The sequence below is a fragment of the Apteryx rowi genome, unplaced genomic scaffold (assembly GCF_003343035.1).
Source record: "Apteryx rowi isolate R43461 unplaced genomic scaffold, aptRow1 scaffold_119, whole genome shotgun sequence".
Classification (NCBI taxonomy): domain Eukaryota; kingdom Metazoa; phylum Chordata; class Aves; order Apterygiformes; family Apterygidae; genus Apteryx; species Apteryx rowi.
The window spans coordinates 681,484-700,889 of record NW_020447408.1 but is presented as its reverse complement, the minus strand read 5'-3'; the positions used below and the strand labels follow the sequence as shown (position 1 = coordinate 700,889).

General features: G+C 61.6%; 2 protein-coding genes across 12 annotated transcripts in view; one reads left to right on the top strand and one right to left on the bottom strand.

The window, feature by feature from the left end:
- The window catches only part of USP31 (ubiquitin specific peptidase 31), an 84,229-nt gene that overhangs the window by 63,093 nt on the left and 1,730 nt on the right, over positions 1 to 19,406 (top strand). For 2 of the 11 annotated variants that reach the window (XR_003256607.1, XR_003256598.1), the window contains exons 21-22: positions 876 to 1,037; positions 3,013 to 3,740. The exons of 1 other annotated variant lie outside the window; for it this stretch is intronic. The gene's annotated coding sequence lies outside the window, so the exon portion shown is untranslated. Of the gene's footprint in view, positions 1 to 875; positions 1,974 to 3,012; positions 3,741 to 13,649; positions 13,731 to 19,406 lie in introns of those variants that run through there. 8 more of the 11 variants (XR_003256597.1, XR_003256605.1, XR_003256599.1 and 5 more) reach the window with 8 other exon arrangements.
- Positions 14,116 to 19,406, bottom strand: part of HS3ST2 (heparan sulfate-glucosamine 3-sulfotransferase 2) — a gene marked incomplete at its 5' end in the record, with an annotated part of 12,335 nt that continues 7,044 nt past the window's right edge. Inside the window, one exon of the mRNA XM_026084639.1 lies at positions 14,116 to 14,760. Within this exon, the coding sequence (XP_025940424.1) occupies positions 14,142 to 14,760 (619 nt within the window). The remainder of the gene's footprint in view (positions 14,761 to 19,406) is intronic.

Below are 19,406 nucleotides of genomic sequence, written 5' to 3'. Positions count from 1 at the left end.
TGGGATGCATTCGCCCCGCGCTGCAGGAGGCGCGTGCCCAGGACGTGGGATGCACTCGCCCCGCGATCCAGGTTGTGCTCTCCCCGCGAAGCAGGACGTGCTCTCCCACCTTGCAGGTGGACCTGTGGACACGGAGCTGTTCTTAGCAACATTTGAAGAGACGGGGAAGCAGCTGGGATCGTGTTCTCCTGGGCTAGCAGTGACGGGGAGCCGGGCTTGGGAGGCAGCACGTGCACAGGGAATGGGGCTGTGCTCGTGCCTTTGAATTAAGTGTACAGGAGAAATCTAAATGGATTGTGACTGCCAGGATTAAAGGTTAGGAAATTTCTCTGTGTATCTTATGTAAATGAGCRCTAATGAGGTTTTCATGATTACTGTTAATTAGCTTTTCTGCAAGTAGTGGTGATTTATATGGTGTGAGCCTGGACAGATGACACAGACAGACAGACAGGCACACACACACAGTGGAGCGCCTTCATTAAGGCTGCTGTTTAAAATGAACCTGCAGTATGCAAATTACCTATTAAATGCTTGCGAGAGAGATTCTAGGGGGAGCAAAGGCGCGAGCAGAGCGCTGGCTCTGCTCAATTTCGGGGGCTGCAGGGGCTGCGGCGGCAGGGCACAGGCCGCGCTGTCCTGCTCTTGCCGTTTGCATCGTGCTCGATGCCGCGGTGCTCGTGGCCTCCCTGTGCCGGCAAGGAGCTCCGTCACCCCGTGCCCGTTGCAAACTGCGCCCAGCCGCTGGCAAAGGGCCGCCTCGGGGTTCCTGACGTCCGATGGCTTGCAGCTGAAAAGTGGATTTTTGCAGAGGACTTTTTGCAAAACGCAGGCGTGGGTGTTGGATCTCCCCTCCTTTTCGTGTCCTGTCTCACTAGCTTGCCGGCTTCACGCGCTGGGAGGTGTCACCTCGTGCTTGGTCACAGAGCTGTTCCCACCCGCGTTGGAGACCTCTTCGTTCCCAGCTGCAGAACATCTCAGCCTTCCTCCGTGCATCTTCCTGGGGTCGTCCTGAACTCTTCGAGTTACAAACAGCGCTAGTAAGTGCCTTGGCAGACCCTTTATTTTCAGGATAGTCCTCCAACAGCTCTGGCCCGTGAGATGTTGTTGGCTGTTCTCGATCCCTTCCGCTTTGTCCTCTGCATTCTCGGAAACGGGGATGCGGGATTGACTTTTGTCAGGAAGTGGTGTAACCTCCCTCTTCTTAACCTTGAACAAAATCAGGAGATTTCCATTGTCACTGGAAGACAAAAGCCTCGTGTCGTTGCAGAGAGAAACTGGTAAATGAGGCCTCCAAAAGCTCAAAACCGTTAGGCAGATGATGATGATAAAAGCAAATTTGAAAGCACGTGCGTGGAGCTGAGCTCCTGCGTGGTGTCTGTGAACTGAGGCTCGGCCGGACCGCGGGGATGGACCGTCAGCGTGAGGCTGGCGCGTTGTGTGGTGCTGCCACGTGGTCATGTCCTGCGGCAGCTGGTCCCTTAGACCTACGGGAGAAGAGCTGCACAAAGGGTTTCGGGGATAAATGGACTTAAATCGGAGTCAGAAGCAGTTCCCCTCGGAGCCTCCCTGTTAACCCTGAAAAGCAGGGAAATGCCAGTGGACGGGGGAAAACATGTTGTACCAGGAGCCAGTGAAATGAGTGGGATGGCTTGGGTGACTACATCCAATTAGCTTGACATCAGTCCTGGGCAAACGGGTGGAAAAGCTACTGCAAGACTCAATTAATGGAAGAATTAAAGCCTGGGAATATAAGTTCGTGCCTGTCAGCGTGGCTGAAAAGAAGTAGGTCTTGTCAAACAAACCTGATTTCGTTCTCTGATGAGGTTTCAGGCTTGGTTTATGAAGGCGRTGGCACAGAAATAACGGGCTTTGGACAGCGTTGGGCTCGATGCCGTGGTGCTCCGGTTAAAAAGATCAGTGCCACCCAGTGCCGATAACTGGATTGGGAAGGGGCCGACCCCGCTGCCGAGGGGGCCGGGCGGGGATGCGGAGCGGCACGCGGAGGCGAGGACGGAGCGGCCGGCTCAGCGGGTTGGGAAACGAGGCTGGAGAGGCCGGGAGGGAGCCGGCTCCGCTGGTGCCGTGTCGCATCGCGGCTCTGCAGGTGGTGGCGGCGGTGCCTTCCCCGGGAGCGCGGGAGGGACGCGGGCGCGTGGTGACCTCGCAGGACGGCGCTCTGCTGCGGCGGTGCGGGGGGGGAAAGCCGGGAGCAGCATCCGAGCTGGTCCTGGAAGGCGGATCGCTGGGCTCTTAGTGGAGCGCACGTGCTGCCTTCCCCTGGATTGCGCACAGGCTCTGGGGAAAACGCGCGTCTTCAGAAAATGTCAAGTTTGCTTTATTTCCCCAAACTGCTACGTGGAGATGATTCTGCATGTAGCGAAAGCAGTGGAAACGGTGCCCAAAGTAAAACCGAAATCGATCTAATTATGAATGGATTTAATTAACTGACACCTTCCCTGTTATCAGTGCTCTTGCAATAGGCAGATTTACCCAGCTCCTGTCTCGTCCCTCCTCAGCGCCTCGCTGCATGTTTCTAGGTGGGGGCAGAGTCGCTGGTTAACGCAGCGCCTCGCTCGGTCCGGGCATCTGCCCGGGTTGCTGCTGCTGCCCGCTGGGACGATGCACCGGCCTGTCGCAGCCGCGCGTCGAAACGCGCCCGGCGGCTGCAGCACCTCCCGCCGCCACCATCGGCAGTGCGATGCAGCCGGCGGGAGCCCCGCAGCGCCCAGCGCCGGGCACGAAGCCGGGCCCTCGGTGCCAGCTGGTGAAGCAGAGCCCGGCGGCGCTGCCGTGCACACATTCAGCACACGTCGGGGCCGGCGTGGCCGTGCAGAGCCTGCTCGGCCCACGGTACGTSTTGCAGAGCCCCTGTGCGCCTCTCGTCCTCCAAGAATGCCCTTAAAGCGCATTAATAAACCYGGGCGGGTTGCTTTTCCTCTCTAAAATAATAAAACAGCTTTTTAAACGCAGAAGCAATGGACGTTTCACTGCAGTCCGCTCTGTCTCCTGCAGGTCGCTGGGTGCAGGTCACCTGTGCCCGGTTTCGCACTGGCGAGGGCCCGGCTCCTTGYGGAGGGCAGCCGGCCGGCGGCGCTTCCTCTGCCAAGAGCTGCGGGAGCCGCAGGAGAGGCGCTCCCGGCTGTCGTCCCGATGCTGCTTGTGGCGTGGGACCAGCCGTCCCTGGGGCTCGGCAAGGAGCAGCTTCCAAGGAGAGGTAACGCAGAGGTTTCCTCCGTGGCGGAGCGGCTCAGCGCGGCTCCGGGTCTGTATCGGTGCCCGGAGGAGGCTGCGGGCGGCTGCTGGGCAAAGGCAGCCCGGGRCCACGAGAACGCCGGCGCAGCACCGTGCACCCTGGCATGCTGCCTCGCTGCTTCGCCCTCGTCCCACCCCATTGCTCTCTGCTTCCCAGTCTCCGCCGGCCATGCGCCCCGCCGTGCCCTGCTGCCCTCGTGCAAGCCCTTGCCGAGACCCGTGCTCATCCACCTGCACCTGGATTCCCGGATTCCCCCGCGCTTGCTCCTGAGGGATCCGGGAGGTTGGGAGCAACGGGGCTGGCTCTGCAGGCGGGTGGCCCATGGGGTTAGCGGTGCTCGCCTGGCCCTGGCGCTCCTGTGCCGGCGCTGCTGGGAGCGTGGGAAGGAGCTGGGAATGCAAAGCAGTGCTTAGACGTACGGTGAAAAATGGCCCGATTCCTGTTTCCCTGGGCTGACTTAAATAAAATGCAATGAAGCAGCACGGAGCGCGCCTTTTACTAACTCCATCCAGGCAGTATTAAGATGTGAAGATAAAGAACATGTAATTCAGTTTATCTATGTTATTTATTTAGAGAGCGGAGAGGAAATGAGGAGTGAAGTCTTCCTGGTGGCAGCCCGGAGGACTGGAGCGGAGGCTGGCCCAGCCGGGGCCTCTCCCTGGGCTGCCGGGGGGGTTGAGCCCTGTCCGGGGCAGAGCTGTGTGCCGTGGGGTGCGTGCCGTGGGGCAGGGGTACGTGCCGTGGGGCAGGGCCGCGTGCCGTGGGGTACGTGCCATGGGGCAGGGGTACGTGCCGTGGGGCAGGGCTGCATCCCGTGGGACAGGGCTGCGCACCGCAGGGCATGTGCCGTGGGGCAGGGCTGGCCACTCGGAGGAACTGTTGGTAGAGGCCATCGCAGCATTCCCGTGCCGTCCCGGCGTTCCCGTGCCGTYGTGGTGTTCCCGTGCCGTCCCAGCGTTCCCGTGCCGTTGTGGTGTTCCCGCGCGGTCCCGGCGTTCCCACGTGCAGAGGGATCGTTTGCCTAAGTAACGCAACTAGTTGCGTCGCGGCTGATTTGCTCGGAGGCGTCGGCGCGGCCCCGGCAGACTGATGCGGCGGCTGGGCGTCTGCTACGCGCGTTAACCACCCCCAGCCCTCGGGGCATGTCCAGCAAGTGCTCTCCGGGGCGGATTTAGGCGCCGGCTCTGGGGGACTCCGTGGTCCGGCGCCTCCCAGCCCGGCAATTTGTCCTGCGGGATTTGGCGTTTTCCCCCTGCAGCGGGGCGGCGGATCGGAGTCCATCGGCGTGTGTCCGCGCGGCTGCACCCGCACGGCTGCGCTCTCCGGGGTGCAAACGGCACACTGCAGCCCGGAGCGACCRGAGCGACCGGAGTGCCGCCCCTGCGCCCGTCTGCACCTCCGCACCGGCGGCAGCGCTGGCGGGATGCTGCCGTCCCCACGTGCCCTCCAGGCGCCCGGCAGGAGCCTCGGCCGCTTCAGCACCACCGTTATCTTCTCAAGCTTCCTCCGGAAATCGTTTCCATCAATATTTTAATTTCCTTGGGCCGAACAGGCAGAGGCGGCAGCGGCGCATCCTCGGCAGATCGCTTGTGTCCCGCGCCAGAGCTCGGAGGCGGCCCGGCACGTGAAACAGTGCGAGCAACTCTCGGCTGCGGGAGCCGGGGAAAGGGGCCGGCAGGGCAGGCGGAGGCTCGGCGCCGCCGGCACCGCGCGCTGCAGGACGGCGCCTGCTCCGGGCGGCACCACGCGGCTCCGCCGGGCTTTGCCGTACCAGCCTCGCTGGAGCCGTGGGGACTCGCGGTGCAGCGAGGGGCCGGGAAAGGCCCTTTCCCTCCCTGCCGCTCTTCCACGTCTCCTGCGACGCCGCTTCTGCAATGAGGGATGTTCGCTGGGGGAAGGAAACGGGGTCTGAGCCGGATGGCGCCCCGATAAATAGCCCAGGACAAGCAGGCTGGTGCATGCAGCACGCGTCTCCTCCTCCCATCTACTGCAGAGTGCCAAAAGAAACGTGTCTCGGGAATTATTTCGGAGAGGGTATGTCTGTCTCCCAGCGCTGCCGTACGTTAGAGCCGTCTGCAACGCCGCCCGCCGGTTACCGGCAGCRAGGAGCGGCTGGGGCTGCCGCGCAGGGAAGCGCCAGAAGAAAAGGAATTCGCCTCGCGCGCTTGGCTCTTCCCTGGGCTGCCAAGCCACAGGCGGCGGCGACCGTCGCTCCAGTGACAGCCCGGATAACGAGGGAACGGGACCGGCCATTCCCAGATCGCATACTGCCTCGTGCCGCGCGACGCCATCCGCAGCGGCCGGCGTTCGGAGCTGCGCGACGCCCTCGTCGCAGCTCGGTGCCGCGTGGCGCGAGTCCGGGCGATCCCTCCCTGGTGGCTCCGCGTGCCGCTCCCGGGGCTCCAGCTGTGCCGAGGGAAGTGCTGATRGGATCCGGTCGCGGCTCCAGCGCTTGGCAGAGCCGGATTGCRAGCGGGGATGGGGGGGGCTACGTGGAGGGGCAGGAGCCGGACGAGGGGCGTTAGGAATTGCTTTAATTCCGCTTTCTTCTCCGGTGCTGCAGGAAGCTCGGAAGCGTCCCGTCGCTCTGCACAGCGTCTCGGAGCCCCGAGAGCRTTCGGGGGCGAGCAGGCGGCGTGTCCGTGCCGTCCCGCGCGGACCCCTTGCCCGGGCGGCTCGGCGCGGCTGTGCCCCCCTTCCTGGGGCTTCTTTGGAGATGCTCCCTGAAAATCAGGCCCTTCGGAAACGGCTTGACGTTGAGCACCCGAAGCTGCTAATCGCTGCTGAAAGCCCGGGCTCGCTGTGCCAGCTGGCGGGGGAACAACCTCGCTCCCCTCGTTCGCTGTCATTCCTCCTCGTAAATAATAATTATTGCGGCGCGAGGCGCTCTGCTCTTGGCTTCGCTCACCGCCTCAACCTTGACTGCGGCAGCCGGGAACGCCCTGGAGCGCCTGGTGTGGAGCAAAACAGCCAAAAGCGGCTCGCCGGCCGGCTGCGCCGCACAGGCTTCGTGTCGGTGTCTGTTTYAAGTGAGCGGAAACCCGGCAAAGAGCCGGTGAGGTTCCTGTTAGTGGGACGGGGCTGCATTTCGCGCACGCCTTTGCTAAGCCCTTTTTTGACGTTTTCCTCCCCGCGTCCTCGGTGGAGCCCCCGGCTGCTGCCGGCGCGCCGCGAGGAGCCGTGCGCGGGGTCCTGCCCTCCGGCTCCATCCGTCCGCGCACGCAGCTCCYGGCGCTCGCTCCGCCTGTCCCGCCGAGCCGGCGGCCGCTCGCTTCCCCCCCTGTGTCCCGCTGCCGGCAGCTTGCGTTTCACGGATCCGCACCGCTGCGCTTGTCCGGGTCCAAAAATGAACGAGCCGGTGTTGAGCCCCGCTAACGTTGTAATGAGCTTTTTAAGGAAGTTTATCTCTTCTGCAATGTGAAACAGAAGCACTCGTGATACCAGTTCATTTATTTCTTCCCCGATTCCTTTATCTCTCCCGGCCGCCTGCGTCACCRGGGAACATTACCCTGACTTACTGCTAGTTGTTCGCAGCCACTGACAATTATGGGGGGGGGGGCGCGATTTTGAGAAGCACCTCATTTCGCAGTACGTGATTAATGACGGAAATTTTCTTTCCCATTTGCCAGTTTGTTAGATACCTGTTGCAGCCGCAGCGATTCCCAGGAGGCGACATGTTCACTACATGTGTCATCTCGGGGAAAGCAAGGCATCCTTCTGCTAAGGAAAAGCCAACAAAACAACCCTAAATGGGGCTATAAGTTTTCTCTGTGTTGCTTCTCTCCGACACCCTTTTCTGATCGTTCCGGGCTTGTGAGCAGTGCGTAAGAAGTCGTGGCGCTGTGAGCTTTCCCAAAGGGAAATATGAGGCTATCTCCATCTTAAGCATCCCTGTGCCTGCAATTAATCCGCTGAGTGCCTGGTGCTGCGGCGGCGGCGGTGGCAGCTGCGAGCAGGGAGGTTAGCGGGGCAGGGTTGTGCACTACGTGTCTCTGCATCGGCGTCGTTCCTTGTGGCTGCAGAACGGGAAGGTGCCGCGGTGCCTGGCGGGGCGGCCCCCGTCCTGCCCCCGTAGACGCGTGTTCAGCCCCCGCGCGGCAGCACTGCTCGGATCTAGGGCCGGGTTTCGCTCGCAGGSCTGGGGCAGCTCCCCAGGTCTCGGCGCTGCGCAACGAGCCCGCAGGTGCGCGGTGCCCGTGGGAGCGCAGCTACGGACGGCGGCGGTCCCTTTTCTGGGCACCACGTGGGGTCCAGCGCCGCCCCGGCCGAGCTCTGTACGTGCACCACCAGCCCTGAACCATGAGGAGTGTTTTGCAAACGTCGCCTTGGGGCTGGAGCCCCCGAGCCAAGAGCCGGCGGGAGCCCTGCGGTGCACGCTGTCCACCCAGCTCGCGGTGGCCGAGAAAGTCAGCAGCGATGGGTCCGGCCGTCTGTCAGGCTGGGCGGCTGGGACAGTGAGCCGGGTGCAATGGCAGTTGCATGGCACTGATTGCACAGCACCAGTTGCACAGCGCCAATTGCACGGCACCAATCGCACAGCACCAATTGCACCTTGCACTGCAAGGCCTTGGCTGCGTGGCTCCCGCAGCAGCAGCAGCAGCACTGCCGCGCGCTAGATGGGCTCCAGGATGCTGGCGCGGTGCCGGCGGCTCTTTCCAAGGGAAGCGGCTCTTGGCAGCGTCTTGGCCTTGGCAGGCTGCAGCAGCAGAAGCAAAGGCATTGAAATGCTTCTGTTGATCTGGCACAGGCAGCGCTGGGACATCAACAGACGATAATTTGCTGGGAAAAAGGAAAATGACAATACTCTCCATCAAAATTATTATAGCACTGTCCCTTAGAGTCAGCAGCCTGAGAGCTGTGATGGAGTTTGGCTTCTTTTCCCCCTAACAAGGGGAGCTTTAATGCCACTTAGCGCAGTTTTGGCCACAGGGCAGCGGAGTGCAGAGCTACCCAACACGCAGACGGTTCGTGCTGATCACACTGAAGTACGTGTCATTCCTAAAACTGTGTTGCCGGACTGGGGGCTGGGGCTGGGTCGGCATCAGGAGCCCTCTGTGCTCCGGCTGTGTCTGCAGAGATGCACGTTTGAACGAGCTTGTCAAGTGAAATTTTCTGTCTGGTTAGAAATGGATTTTCTAGCTTCTTGCTCACATGTAAACATTTTTAGTGGTCCCCAGCCAAAGCAGGAACAGTGAAAGCAAACATCAGGCTGAGCCGACTCAACCCCTTTAGGGAAATCATTGGCCACAGAAGGAAGCAAAAATGCACGATGGCTTCAGAAGACATCCATTAAACTGTGTGCTGAAGTGATTCATAGTGCTGGTAGTTAGAGTTTAATTAGATCTTAATCACGTWATTTTATCTTTGTTTTAGAAATTAGAGCTTAATGAGTGCATTGCTCTCATAACAGCGCCGTGACTAAATGCAGCAATATCACAGGGCAGTGCTGCAGCGGGCAGAGGTGGGGCAGGGACTGTGYGCAGGGCGCAGGTCGTTATTTCTTAAATAAAGGAATATATTCAAAAAAACTCCAAATGCAGCAGGACCCGCCAGTGCTCGGGGAAGGCAGGGGAGTTTAGCAGGTGCTGAGGAGGAAATAAGAAGGGGGGCAGGTGCCAAATCTCTGCTTCTGAGGGCAGGAGATGCCCTTTGCCGCGGGCCGGCGCCCCGCAGGAGCAGGCTCCCACACGGCACCGTCCACCCTGCACGGGGCCGCTTGCCCYGGCATCGGCTGCTTTTGCACGGCCGACGCTCGGTGCGACGTCCCGGATGCCGCCCGGGCGAGCGCTCTCAGCCCGCCACGGTTTGGTTTCCGCTACTTCCCGCGCTCAGCTCCCAGCTCCTGCCTTCGCTCCAAGCTTCAGCTCCTCCGGGGGCCCTGGATGGACAGGCCCTTCCCGCGTGGCACGAGGGCCGGCCTGGCTCCGTGCTCAGCCCCAGCCTGCAGGAGCCAGGAGCAGGGCCAGAGCATCCCATGGGAGCTGGGAGTGGGGCTGGACCATCTCGCGGGAGCTGGCAGCGGGGCTGGAGCATCCTGCAGGAGCTGGCAGCGGGGCCAGAGCATCCCATGGGAGCTGAGAGTGGGGCTGGACCATCCCGCGGGAGCTGGCAGTGGGGCTGGAGCATCCCACAGGAGCTGGCAGCGGGGCCAGAGCATCCCGTGGGAGCCGGCAGCAGGGCCGGAGCATCCTGCGGGAGCCAGGAGTGGGGCTGGACCATCCTGTGGGAGCCGGCAGCGGGGCCGGAGCATCCTGCAGCCCCAGACGGTCCCACGGCCCCAGGTTCACGCCGTCGCCGCTGTGACTCTGCCCGGGCYGTGGCCGCAGGTGCAGCGCTGGTGCAGGGCTCGCCAGGTCCTGCCGTGCCAGGGGGCGGCGCGGGAGCTGCCGTGTCCCGTAGCCGTGATTGCGCAGCAGCGGCACTCCGGAGCTGGAGCRCTCCGCGCTGTCCTTGAACCCCGCGCACCCTTGCTGCCGCGGCGGCGGCGCCCTTCCTGCCTTCCCTGCCCTGTTTGCTATGCACACGAGCCGCTCGGACTCGTTGCTGTGGCAGATGACGGGTCCCCGGTGACAGCGCGTATGCGGATAATTGCCAGCAGCCCCTCTAATAGGAACGCGCTCAGCTGAATCCATTCCGGCGCTGGGTAAATTTTTATGCCCGAGCGTCCTCACCGCTAGCCGGCAGAACGTGCACGAGCTCGTGCACTGCGTCCCCCCCCTGCGGCTTTCCTGCACGGACCGGCCCGCGGCTGCAGCGCGCACCTGGGAGCGGAGCCGGTGGGGTTTCTGCAAAGCAAACAACCGTACGGAAGATCTAAGCATTGCAAGAGCTTGATTAATTTATGTGCTGTAGCACGGCGGCTCACATAAAAGAAAAGATGATAGGTTTATTTTTGCAACAGGAGCCTGAGCTCCGGAGCGCACGGGTCCCCGGTGGGGCTGGGGTGGCGATGGGGCGGCCGTGGGGCTGCTGCCGTGGGGCCGCCGTGGACACCCTGCGCTCCTCATGGCCGGCTGCTCCCAGGGCCCCTCACTTGCATTTCCAGTCCCAGCTGCGGCCACAAGCACGGAGCCAGCAGCAGAAGTGCGTCATACTAATTAATAAAAGGTTAATCAAATTTTCCGGGCGCTCGCGGCGCTGTGATCCTGCCTTGGTCCGCGGGTTGAACGATGCTTCATCTGCAGCTGAAAACGCTCGGGCTGGGTTTAACGCGTGGGTAGCGCTGGGCGGCGGCGTGCCGTGGCCGAGCCGGAGCGATCCCCGCGGAGCGGCTGGGCAAAGCGGGCTGCTGAGGCGGCACAGCAACCACGCTCCCCGCTCTCGCGCGCGCTCCGTCCGCACGCCGGCTCCTCTCCGGCGATGCAGCGGCATCGGGCATTGCGGCCGGGGAGTGTCGTGGCCGGGGTGCTCCCATGTGCAGGGTAAGCGGGGGCTGGGATCTCCGTCTGCGGACCACTCATGTCGTATTCATTGTGTTTAAGTATTTATGAGCTGATGCATATTAACCAGCTGCTCTCGGGGGTTCAGGCTCGAGCGAACCAACCGAAACACGGTGCACRCGACGGCGGTGTGCACGGCCCAGGGCCGCTGGGACGCACGACCTGCTGAGGTGTCGCATAATTCACGGCCGGTGCCAGGCTCCGCTCTCAAAGTGCCGGCAGAGCATTTATTGACGCACGCGTACGGCGGCTACCGGCCCCGGAGGGGGTGCCCGGCCCGGCTGCATTGCAGCTGCAAGGGCAGCGCTATTTCACTGCGCGCTGAACTTTACTTCTGACATCCTATTACGGCAGCCTAATCCCTCCTCGACGTGCAAGCCGGATTCAGCACTTTGAACTTGGCGTGCCCATTAATCAAGTCAGCGAAAGGTCTACCGTGTCATCCTGTCTTTGGACATTTTCGTCAAGTCTTTAAAGCATACTGTAGCAAAGCTGGCTGTCACCCTTATCAAAGGAAYGGCTGGCTGAGACTGCCTGCCTTCCTGGCCCGGCAAAATTATGCAGTGGTCATTGCAATTTACACGCTAGCTTATAAAGTTCGCACTTGAAGAAGGCGTTCTCTCCGAACTATTATAGCCATTTAATGGCATGGAAGCTGCTCAGGACTGCAGCTGTGTAATGCGGGAAATACCTTTTGCAAAGCCGATTACCTCTGATTGCACCGCGCGTCTCGCTCCTGCCTGGTCCTGCCCCGAGTGTTCGTGCGCGGGAGCAGGTCGCTGCTGGCTGCAGGGACGGAGGTGGTGCCAGCACAGCCCAGCGCAACAGCAGCCGGGGCCGTTGCAGGCTCTCGGGTCACCTCGCCTCCAACACGTGCCAGCTTGCAAATCCCATGCGCGTTGTACCGGGGCTTTTGCGACAGCGACACCCTATCCTCCTGCGCGCTGGCGCGGTGGCAGCGGGGAGCTCCGTACCCGCACACGTCACGGCTCATCCCCGCCGGATGCTTTGCTGGGCCACGTCCAATGCGCCCGGCTGTGCATCCCGCTCCCGCGGCACGCGGCCGGCTCCCAYGCTGGCCGGCTCCCGCGCCCCTCTTGGCATCCCCTGCCCAGCTCTGCTCCGCGCCGCTAACAAGCCTTCCCACCATGGCTTTCCTGAATGCCAACRGTCTGCGCTAATGCTTTCTGAGCCGTGTTTTAGGAGCCCCTAACGTGATAAGCATTTTCAGCTTTGCAGCCCTTCCCCAGCCATTGTTTGCCTGTCCTTTGGAAAGCTAATACTTGATTTAAGCACACTTCTGCTCCCTCCGTTTGTAAGGACAAATGTAAAGTAATTGTTTGATACTGCTGCATTTTCCTCAGCCTCCAGCTCTGATTTGCTGCTAATACAGTGTTGTCGGGGGGGATCAGCCTAGCCCAGCACCTCCTGCCTCCTTGGAGGGGATTGGAAATGGCTTTTCTGCTACGAGTCCGGGATTTGTGAGTCTCACTGTGAATGCTTTTCGCTTTTAAAGGAAAAATCGTACAAGAAAATATCCCATCCTCCTGCAGACTGCTCCTAATCCCTTGCTTCCCCCTCTGCCTGCCCGCAGCTCCCTCTGGGCACTCGCTCCCGGCTCTGGGTCTCCCGCAGCCATGGGATGCTGCTGGCACAGGGACGCTACTGAACCACGTGCAGAGAGGGCTGTATTAGGTGCCCATTAATTACTCCAATTTTAGAGCTCTCTGGACAGTGATCAGTGCCAGTGAGGTCGMCCAGCTGCTCCGTGGGTTGTGCCGTGGCTCCGCACGTCCGCCTCCTCTGGCGYGGCTGTTCCGAGGCCGCTGCCGTGGCCAGCGCGGCTGCGCCGGGGCTCCGGGGTGTCCGCTCCGGTCCTGCAGCATGGCGCCCACGGCACCGAGCGGCTGCTCCAGGCTGGGGTCGGGCCGGAGCCCTGTGCCACYGCGCACGTGCCTGGTGCAGCCGGAAAGCACAGGTTTTGGACTGGAAACCGGCCGCTCCGGGGCTGTGCTCCGCCGGCGGAGCCGGGCTGCAAAATGGCACTTGGATGCAGTTGTGCGGCCGCGGGAGGGTCTGGCAGCACGGCCTCACGTGGAGATTTAGATGCTGGCAGTGAAGTGCAACCTTTGACAGAAATGCCTGGGATTTACTACGAAAATCAATAGATGACTCAAGCAGTCCAGCACTCGGAAAAGCAAACAAATAGCAGCACTCCAGCAGGAGCTGGCACTGGCGTTCCCGAGCAGCGCCTGCTGGCCGGCTCACAAAGCAGACTGCTGCCGGACAGGACGGGACGGGACGGGACGGGACGGGACAGGACGGGACAGGGCTGCGCGGGTGCGAAGCAGGGGCCGGAGCGCTGGGTGCCCCAGGTCTCCGCTGCCAGGCAGGACAAGGAGCTGGGAGCAATCCCGGCCCCGGCTGCTCCAGCTGAGAGGCTGCTGCCGAAGACCGGAGGCGCCGGGGCGTGCAGAGGAACGCGCGGGGCAGCAGCCGCCGGCCGGGACCGAGGTGGCGAGGGGCTGACCGGCCCCRCGAGGGACGCCTCTGGCTTCGGGGCAGGATGGCCCAGTGCGGCGGGAAGCAGCGGTGGGGCTGCGTGCGAGGATGCATCCGCGGACAGCAGGGCTGCGCCGTGCATTGGCCGGCAGCGGTGGCAGCGGYGGCGCCCAGCCCAGGCCCGGCCCCAGCACTCGGTGTCACGAGCAGGCCAGGTCTCCTGCCGGGCGCGCGCACCCCTGAGCGATGCCGTCACCCTCTCGAAGGCAGGGCACTGCACTCCTCCGTCCATCCGCAGGTCCGGCAGCGTCCCCGTGGTGCCCCCAGCCTGCCAGCGCCGCGGTGGCTTGCACAAGCGGCAGTCACTTTTCTTACCCCAAGGGCTCGCGTGCTGCACAAGGAAGCTAGTGCCACTAAAGTACCCGTAACAGCAGGACTCTGTGCTTTATTCACAGGACAAAATATCGTTACAACATTTTTCGAAGACAATTTTTCTCAAGCAGATACATCTCGCCGTCCTCAGGGCTGCACGCAGCACCGTGGCGCTGCCTGTTCCCGCCGTGCCGGGGACGCTCCGGCCGGGCTGCGCGGAGGAGGGATGCGCCTGGGTGCAGCCTGTGCACGGGTGCACGACGTCTGCACGGCAGGACCATCGCGCCCCAGCCCCGCTCCCCGCCGGAGCACAAGCCGGAGCCCCTGGAGCGAGCCCCGGCGCCGCTGCCCGTGGGGCTGGCACCGATCCCTCGCTGGCCGGGGCCGGCACGCCGCGTCTTCCCGGCTCGGCTCGCCCTGCGGGGTCCCGGCCTCCCGGGGGCCGGGGAGGCTCGCTCCCAGCTACAGCTGGCGGTTCCCGGGAGGACCGGGCAGTCCCGGCCCCGGCCCCGGCCCCGGCCACCGCGTGGAAGACCGCAGAGTGCTCACATCACCGCGGCTCTGCTCCCCGATGCTTATTCCCACCTGAAGTCCTGCCCAACTGTTTCATAGAATTTAATATTATAAGGTCTATAAAAGTCCCGGAGCTGCTCTATCACCTCCGGGTCTATCTGCACGTGAGTCCTCCCTTTGGACTTGCCCAGGCAGCGGGGCAAGCTGCTGCTCTCCGTTTTCTTCAGGCAAGGAAACCCTTTAGTCTTGTTGAAGTAGAAGTGCTTGTCCGTGATAACCCGCTTGATGCCCAGGAAGTCCTGGACTTTGCCCATCTCCCCGGCGGGGTCCGTGATCAGCTTCTCCCCGCTGACGAAGTGGATCTGGGAGAGGGGGAAGTACTGGAGCCAGCTCTGCAGGTGCACGGCGTACATCCCGATGCGGATGGCGTTCCAGGATGTGTCCACCAGCCCCAGGCTGCGGTTGCGGAAGGAGAGCCCCTCRAAGGTGGGGATGTCCGGCTTCTTGGAGAGCGTCTGCGTGTAGTCCGAGATGGCCCGGGTGACGGGGTTCCTCACCACCACGATCAGCTTGGTGTCCCGGGACATGTTGAAGATCCGCCGCGGGGCCTCCTTGGTGACGAAGTAGCTGGGGGTCTTCTCCACCGTGATCTGGCTGTCGAGCGTTCGCGGCATCAGGCTCCTGCAAGCGAGGAAGAGGAGGGTGAGGAAGGCGCGGGGGCCCCGCAGAGCGCCCGCCTGCCCATGCGGTGCGCGGCACGCGGCACGACCCGGCTGGGCTCCCGGGGCCGGGCACCAAGGGCCGACGCTGAGGGGTGGCCGGGCTGCTCCGGCTCCGTCAGTGTAAATCCACGAGCGATTTAAGGAAGAGCGGGTGGGTTCAGCCTGCGAAGCCGAGTGGCTCCCTGCCCTCCACCCTGCTCGCCACATGGATGCGTTAGGCAGGAGACGGCCTCYGCTGGAGCCTCCGCTCGGTCCTGCCTCCCCTAGTGCTGCAGCAGCCGCCGTTTGCAGGAGAAACCGCAGCGGCTCCTTCCGCAGTCACTGYGCTCCGGCCCCGGCACGGCCTGGGAGCAGAGGGGCTGTGCTGGGATGCACACGTGCCCCGGAGCGGCACTGCCCCCGGAAAAAGGCTGGATTGCCCGTCCCTCCAGGGGCTCGCAGGGGCTGGGGTGCCTCTGGCCCACGGGTTTGGGAAGCAGAGGGAGGAGAGGGGGGGGCAGCGTTCCGGGACGGGGTCCCGCACGGACCCCGCTGTTTCCATGAGCCCGAGTTGGCACAGGGAGCCGGACCGTGCGCGCCAGGCTGCACCACTGGGAAGCGAGTGGGACCCGACCGGGCGGAAACCCTGCAGCCCAGCTTAGCGCTAATTAAATCATTGGCTTCGACATGCGAACATCCAACCCAAATAAAAACTAATGGGACGGAAAGATTTATAAATTGGCCTTGTACTACTGGAGTAAACTACTCGATGCGTCGCAGGCGGATCTGCTGCGCCGTGGGCGGCTGGCGTGAGCGGGGCCGGAGCGCCGGCGCCCTGCCGAGCAGACCGGGCTTCCGCGAGAGCGGGGACGTGCGGGCTGCTCCCGCTCCGCAGCGCCGCGGGGACGGCACGCAGCCCTCCGGCCCCGGCCCTTCCGTGGATCGGCGCAGGTCGAGCCGGCACCTGATATTTCAATTACGTTTATCGCTCGAAAGCATCTGTTACTTTTTCCACTTTGCAGTGAAAGTTGGTGGCTCGTATTCATAAACTCGCCGATTTGAATTTAATTGTGCGGTGGAACACAAGCTATAAAGCACAATCGGGAGCTGCCTGGGGAGAGTTTTATGGAGAGCGGCGAAATGTGCCTCCAGGAATGTTTTGTTTAAAATAGAATCCATATGTTTAATGCAAGGAGCCTGCACGTGCCCGGCATCGGCGATGCCGTGCCCTGCAGGAGCGCCCGGCGATCCCGGCGGCTGTCAAGCGCCGCAGCAGCGTGGGCCCTTCCCGGGAGCGAGGGGACCGGCCGGCCGGAGACGCAGCYGAGGAGCCGCCGCCAGGGCTGAGCCTGACGCCGGGACCGGCTTCCCCGCGCGCCCTCCGGCAGCGCCCCGCTGGGGTGGCACAGGGCTGAAGAGCCTCGTGCCGCCGGGATCGCCGTCCAGGAGCAAAGTCAGCCTTGAATTAATCATCTCCGTTACGTCCTTCCTGCAAATTCTGCGTGTGATGGAGGACCGCGGGTGAACGCTTTCAGCCTGTCCTGGCAGGGCTGAGTCCTCTCTGCAATGGAAGGGGGCTGACGAAGAGCTGGTGTAGGAGTCATTTTAATAGACTAGCTCTATTGATGTCTGGTCTAACCCAATGAAGCCTTGGGATAGAAGCAGTCAGAGAAAGCAAACATCAGCAGCCCTGTCTGCAGCAATTCAGCTGGAGAGAGCAACACACTGATTTATTCATGGGATAAACCGTGCAAAAACTTCACGGCCACGCCGCCTTGCTGGTGTGCTTGAACAAGGGGGTTTCTGAGAGCGGCATCACAGTCTGGTGACCAAGACCAGAAACCTTCAAGGATGAATCCTTCATCCCACGGAAACAACAGCAGTCTGTCCAGGGTCCCTAAAACAAGACCTGCAGCCACTGGCTTGGGGGCTTGGTCTGTAGGGGGGAACCTGATGAAGGAACCTACCGAAAGGAGATACGGCAGTGGCCTACAAAACCATGTGTGATGTGGAGCAAGAGGGTAGCGACAGAGCGATAGACTGCTCACCGTCCCCACAAGTAAAGAAAGCAGGGGCTTCACAGGAAGGTGGCAAGAACCAGGTTCACAACCAGCAACRGGAGGTGGTTCTCCATGAAAGTGCTGCAGACCTGTGAGGTGGGGTCAAGAAGATAACGTGTTCAGCAGGAGACTGGATAAATAACGGGAAGAGATCCATGGAGAGTTACTAAACATGACCAGAGTCTGGAAATCCCGAGCGGAAACAGTCCCTCAAGCTCCAGGCTGAGCTAGTGTCTGTATTTGTCCTAGGCACCTACTTATGGCCATGAGAGCTCGGGTCAGGACAGGGTGCCAACCCGTGCCGTCCTCAGGGAGCACAGCAGAACCCGGGCCGGGGCAGGACTGCACTTGCCCTGATGGGTCCCCTCCCCTGCGGCACGCCGTTTCACCTGCTCTGCAAAATTTCCCCCCAAAGAAGTAACTCCAAAATGAGTTTGCATTACCGAACCACATACCGGAGCCGGTGCCTCGGTGGCCACGGAGCCCGGGCTGGCTCCGAGGCGACGCGAGGAGGCGTGCAGCCCCTTGCACCAGCCCTGCGCCGGCCGGCGCTGCACCGGCAGTGCTTTCGGGACGCGTCGGGGTGCACGGGCTCCCGAGGGGACGCCGGTGCAGCGCCGCCGTGCTCGGTGCCCCGCGCGGCCGCCGCGGCTCCTCGCCCCGGGACGGGGTYGCGTCGCCCTCCTGCAGGATTTCTGCCGCCCCGCGCGATCCCCATTCGCGCTCATTTGAACGAGAACAAACTAATTAGCATAAATTAATAGGGCTGCTTTACAGAGGTACCCGAATGCCGACGTGGCTTAATTGGCCTTTCCCACTGCTCTGCTTCAAACCCCATAAATCCTGATTTTGATTCCCAATGTTTAATGACTGTCAGGAAATGCTAATTTAGTCCCCGGCACCACTGCTGCTATCTCCATATCACAAACAAGTTCCATCATAAATCAGCGCAGGGCAGCTTTATAAGCGATTCACTATTACAATATATTGGTGGAGAATCATAAAACTGCTGTTTCATTAATGGCTCATCTTCAGGCTTGTTAGAGTTTCATTACGTGAGCTATTAGGTCTATGTATTTAAAAAATGAAATTACAGGTTCTAATCAATTATGAAAAACACAGAATCACTGCATAATAAATTACCGAAATGAGATAAGTTTTTTTTTTTTTTTTAAATGGACTCCCAGTGTTTGCTGCTCCTGAACAACAGAGACTGCTGAGACAACAAAACACAACCCGAATAGATAAATAAATCACCAGTGAAACCATGCAAGGGGGAGAAATGTCATCCAGACATTCATCTTTATGTTAACGGCGGGATCCCCAGAGCTGCAAGAGCTGGGAAATGCATTGCAAACTTAATTACAGTTGACTTTAAAATGATATTTTTTGGACTTCTGCATTCACAAAGTTATTTGCATACAAATAGCATGTCACATAGTTTTAAGTCTAGGACTCGCGTGTTTAGGGTTGAAGGCTTTCAGCACCCTGCTCACTGCGCGGCGTGCCGAGGGCTCCAGGAAGACCTATTTTCGGTGGGTCGGGGCTCTTTTCCGGTCGTGCACTGCTTTGCCGAGAAACCCCGGCGGGTTTCGGCAGAGGGTCCCGGCTCACACGAACCGAGCCGCTCACAGGTGTCAGCGCTAACGCCGGGACGGGGATGTACCGACGGCAAGGGATCCCGGAGCACATAGCCGGCGCGCGGGTTCCCGTGACCTCGCCGGTAGCCGCCAGCCTCGGGCACCCTCGGTCGCTCCTGAGCCCCGGCAGGTCCCAGGACCGTGTTGGGGGCTTTGCGCCCCACCAAAGGAAGCAGCGGGCTCACGAAACGCGACCCGGCAAGCAAGGAGCCCCCGTGCCGACGGAGCCGGTGGCTTTGCAGCCGCCTCCGGAGGGCCAGCGCAGGCTGCCTTCCCCTGCTCCAGCCATCGCTCCGTGGGCTGTGAGACACCGCGGAAAACACACTGGAGTTATTTCCATCCGGCAGTGCGCGCAAAGCCATCCGCACTCCGTCCTGGTTCAGCAAATCTGCGATGCAGCAGAAACGGAGGAGGGTGAAAAAGCTGAGGCAGAGTGAAGACCAGGGCAGCTCCGCACGGAAATCAGCAGGGACGCAGCGGAGCAAATGCCATGCGGCTTTGCAAATGCGGTGGGCGCAGTGCAGCCACCACCGTTTCACGCCGAGCCACAGCTCGGGCRGCTAATGCTCCCTTGCACCCTGGAGACGTCGCGGTTGCATTCGAGCACGTTACGGGAGCGAGGGAATGAACCCGCCCAGGTCGGCTGGGGAAGCACCGGCAGGCTGGGAGCACCGGGCTGCAGTCCCCGGCTGGGCCGTGCCCCACGCCCGTGGCCGTCCCGCTGCCGAGGGACTGCACTGCTCAGGAGCACCTGCACCCTGAATGAGTGATTTTCTGCTGCTCTGCCTGTGGGCACCCTGCGGCCCCTGCAACGCTCCCACATTAGAGAAACATAGGCTCCCCTGCTGGCTGTGTGGCTTTGATGTCGAACGTGCGTGAAACGCTCTCCCAGGAATAAATTTGTGCAAAAATTCATCAGATGATTG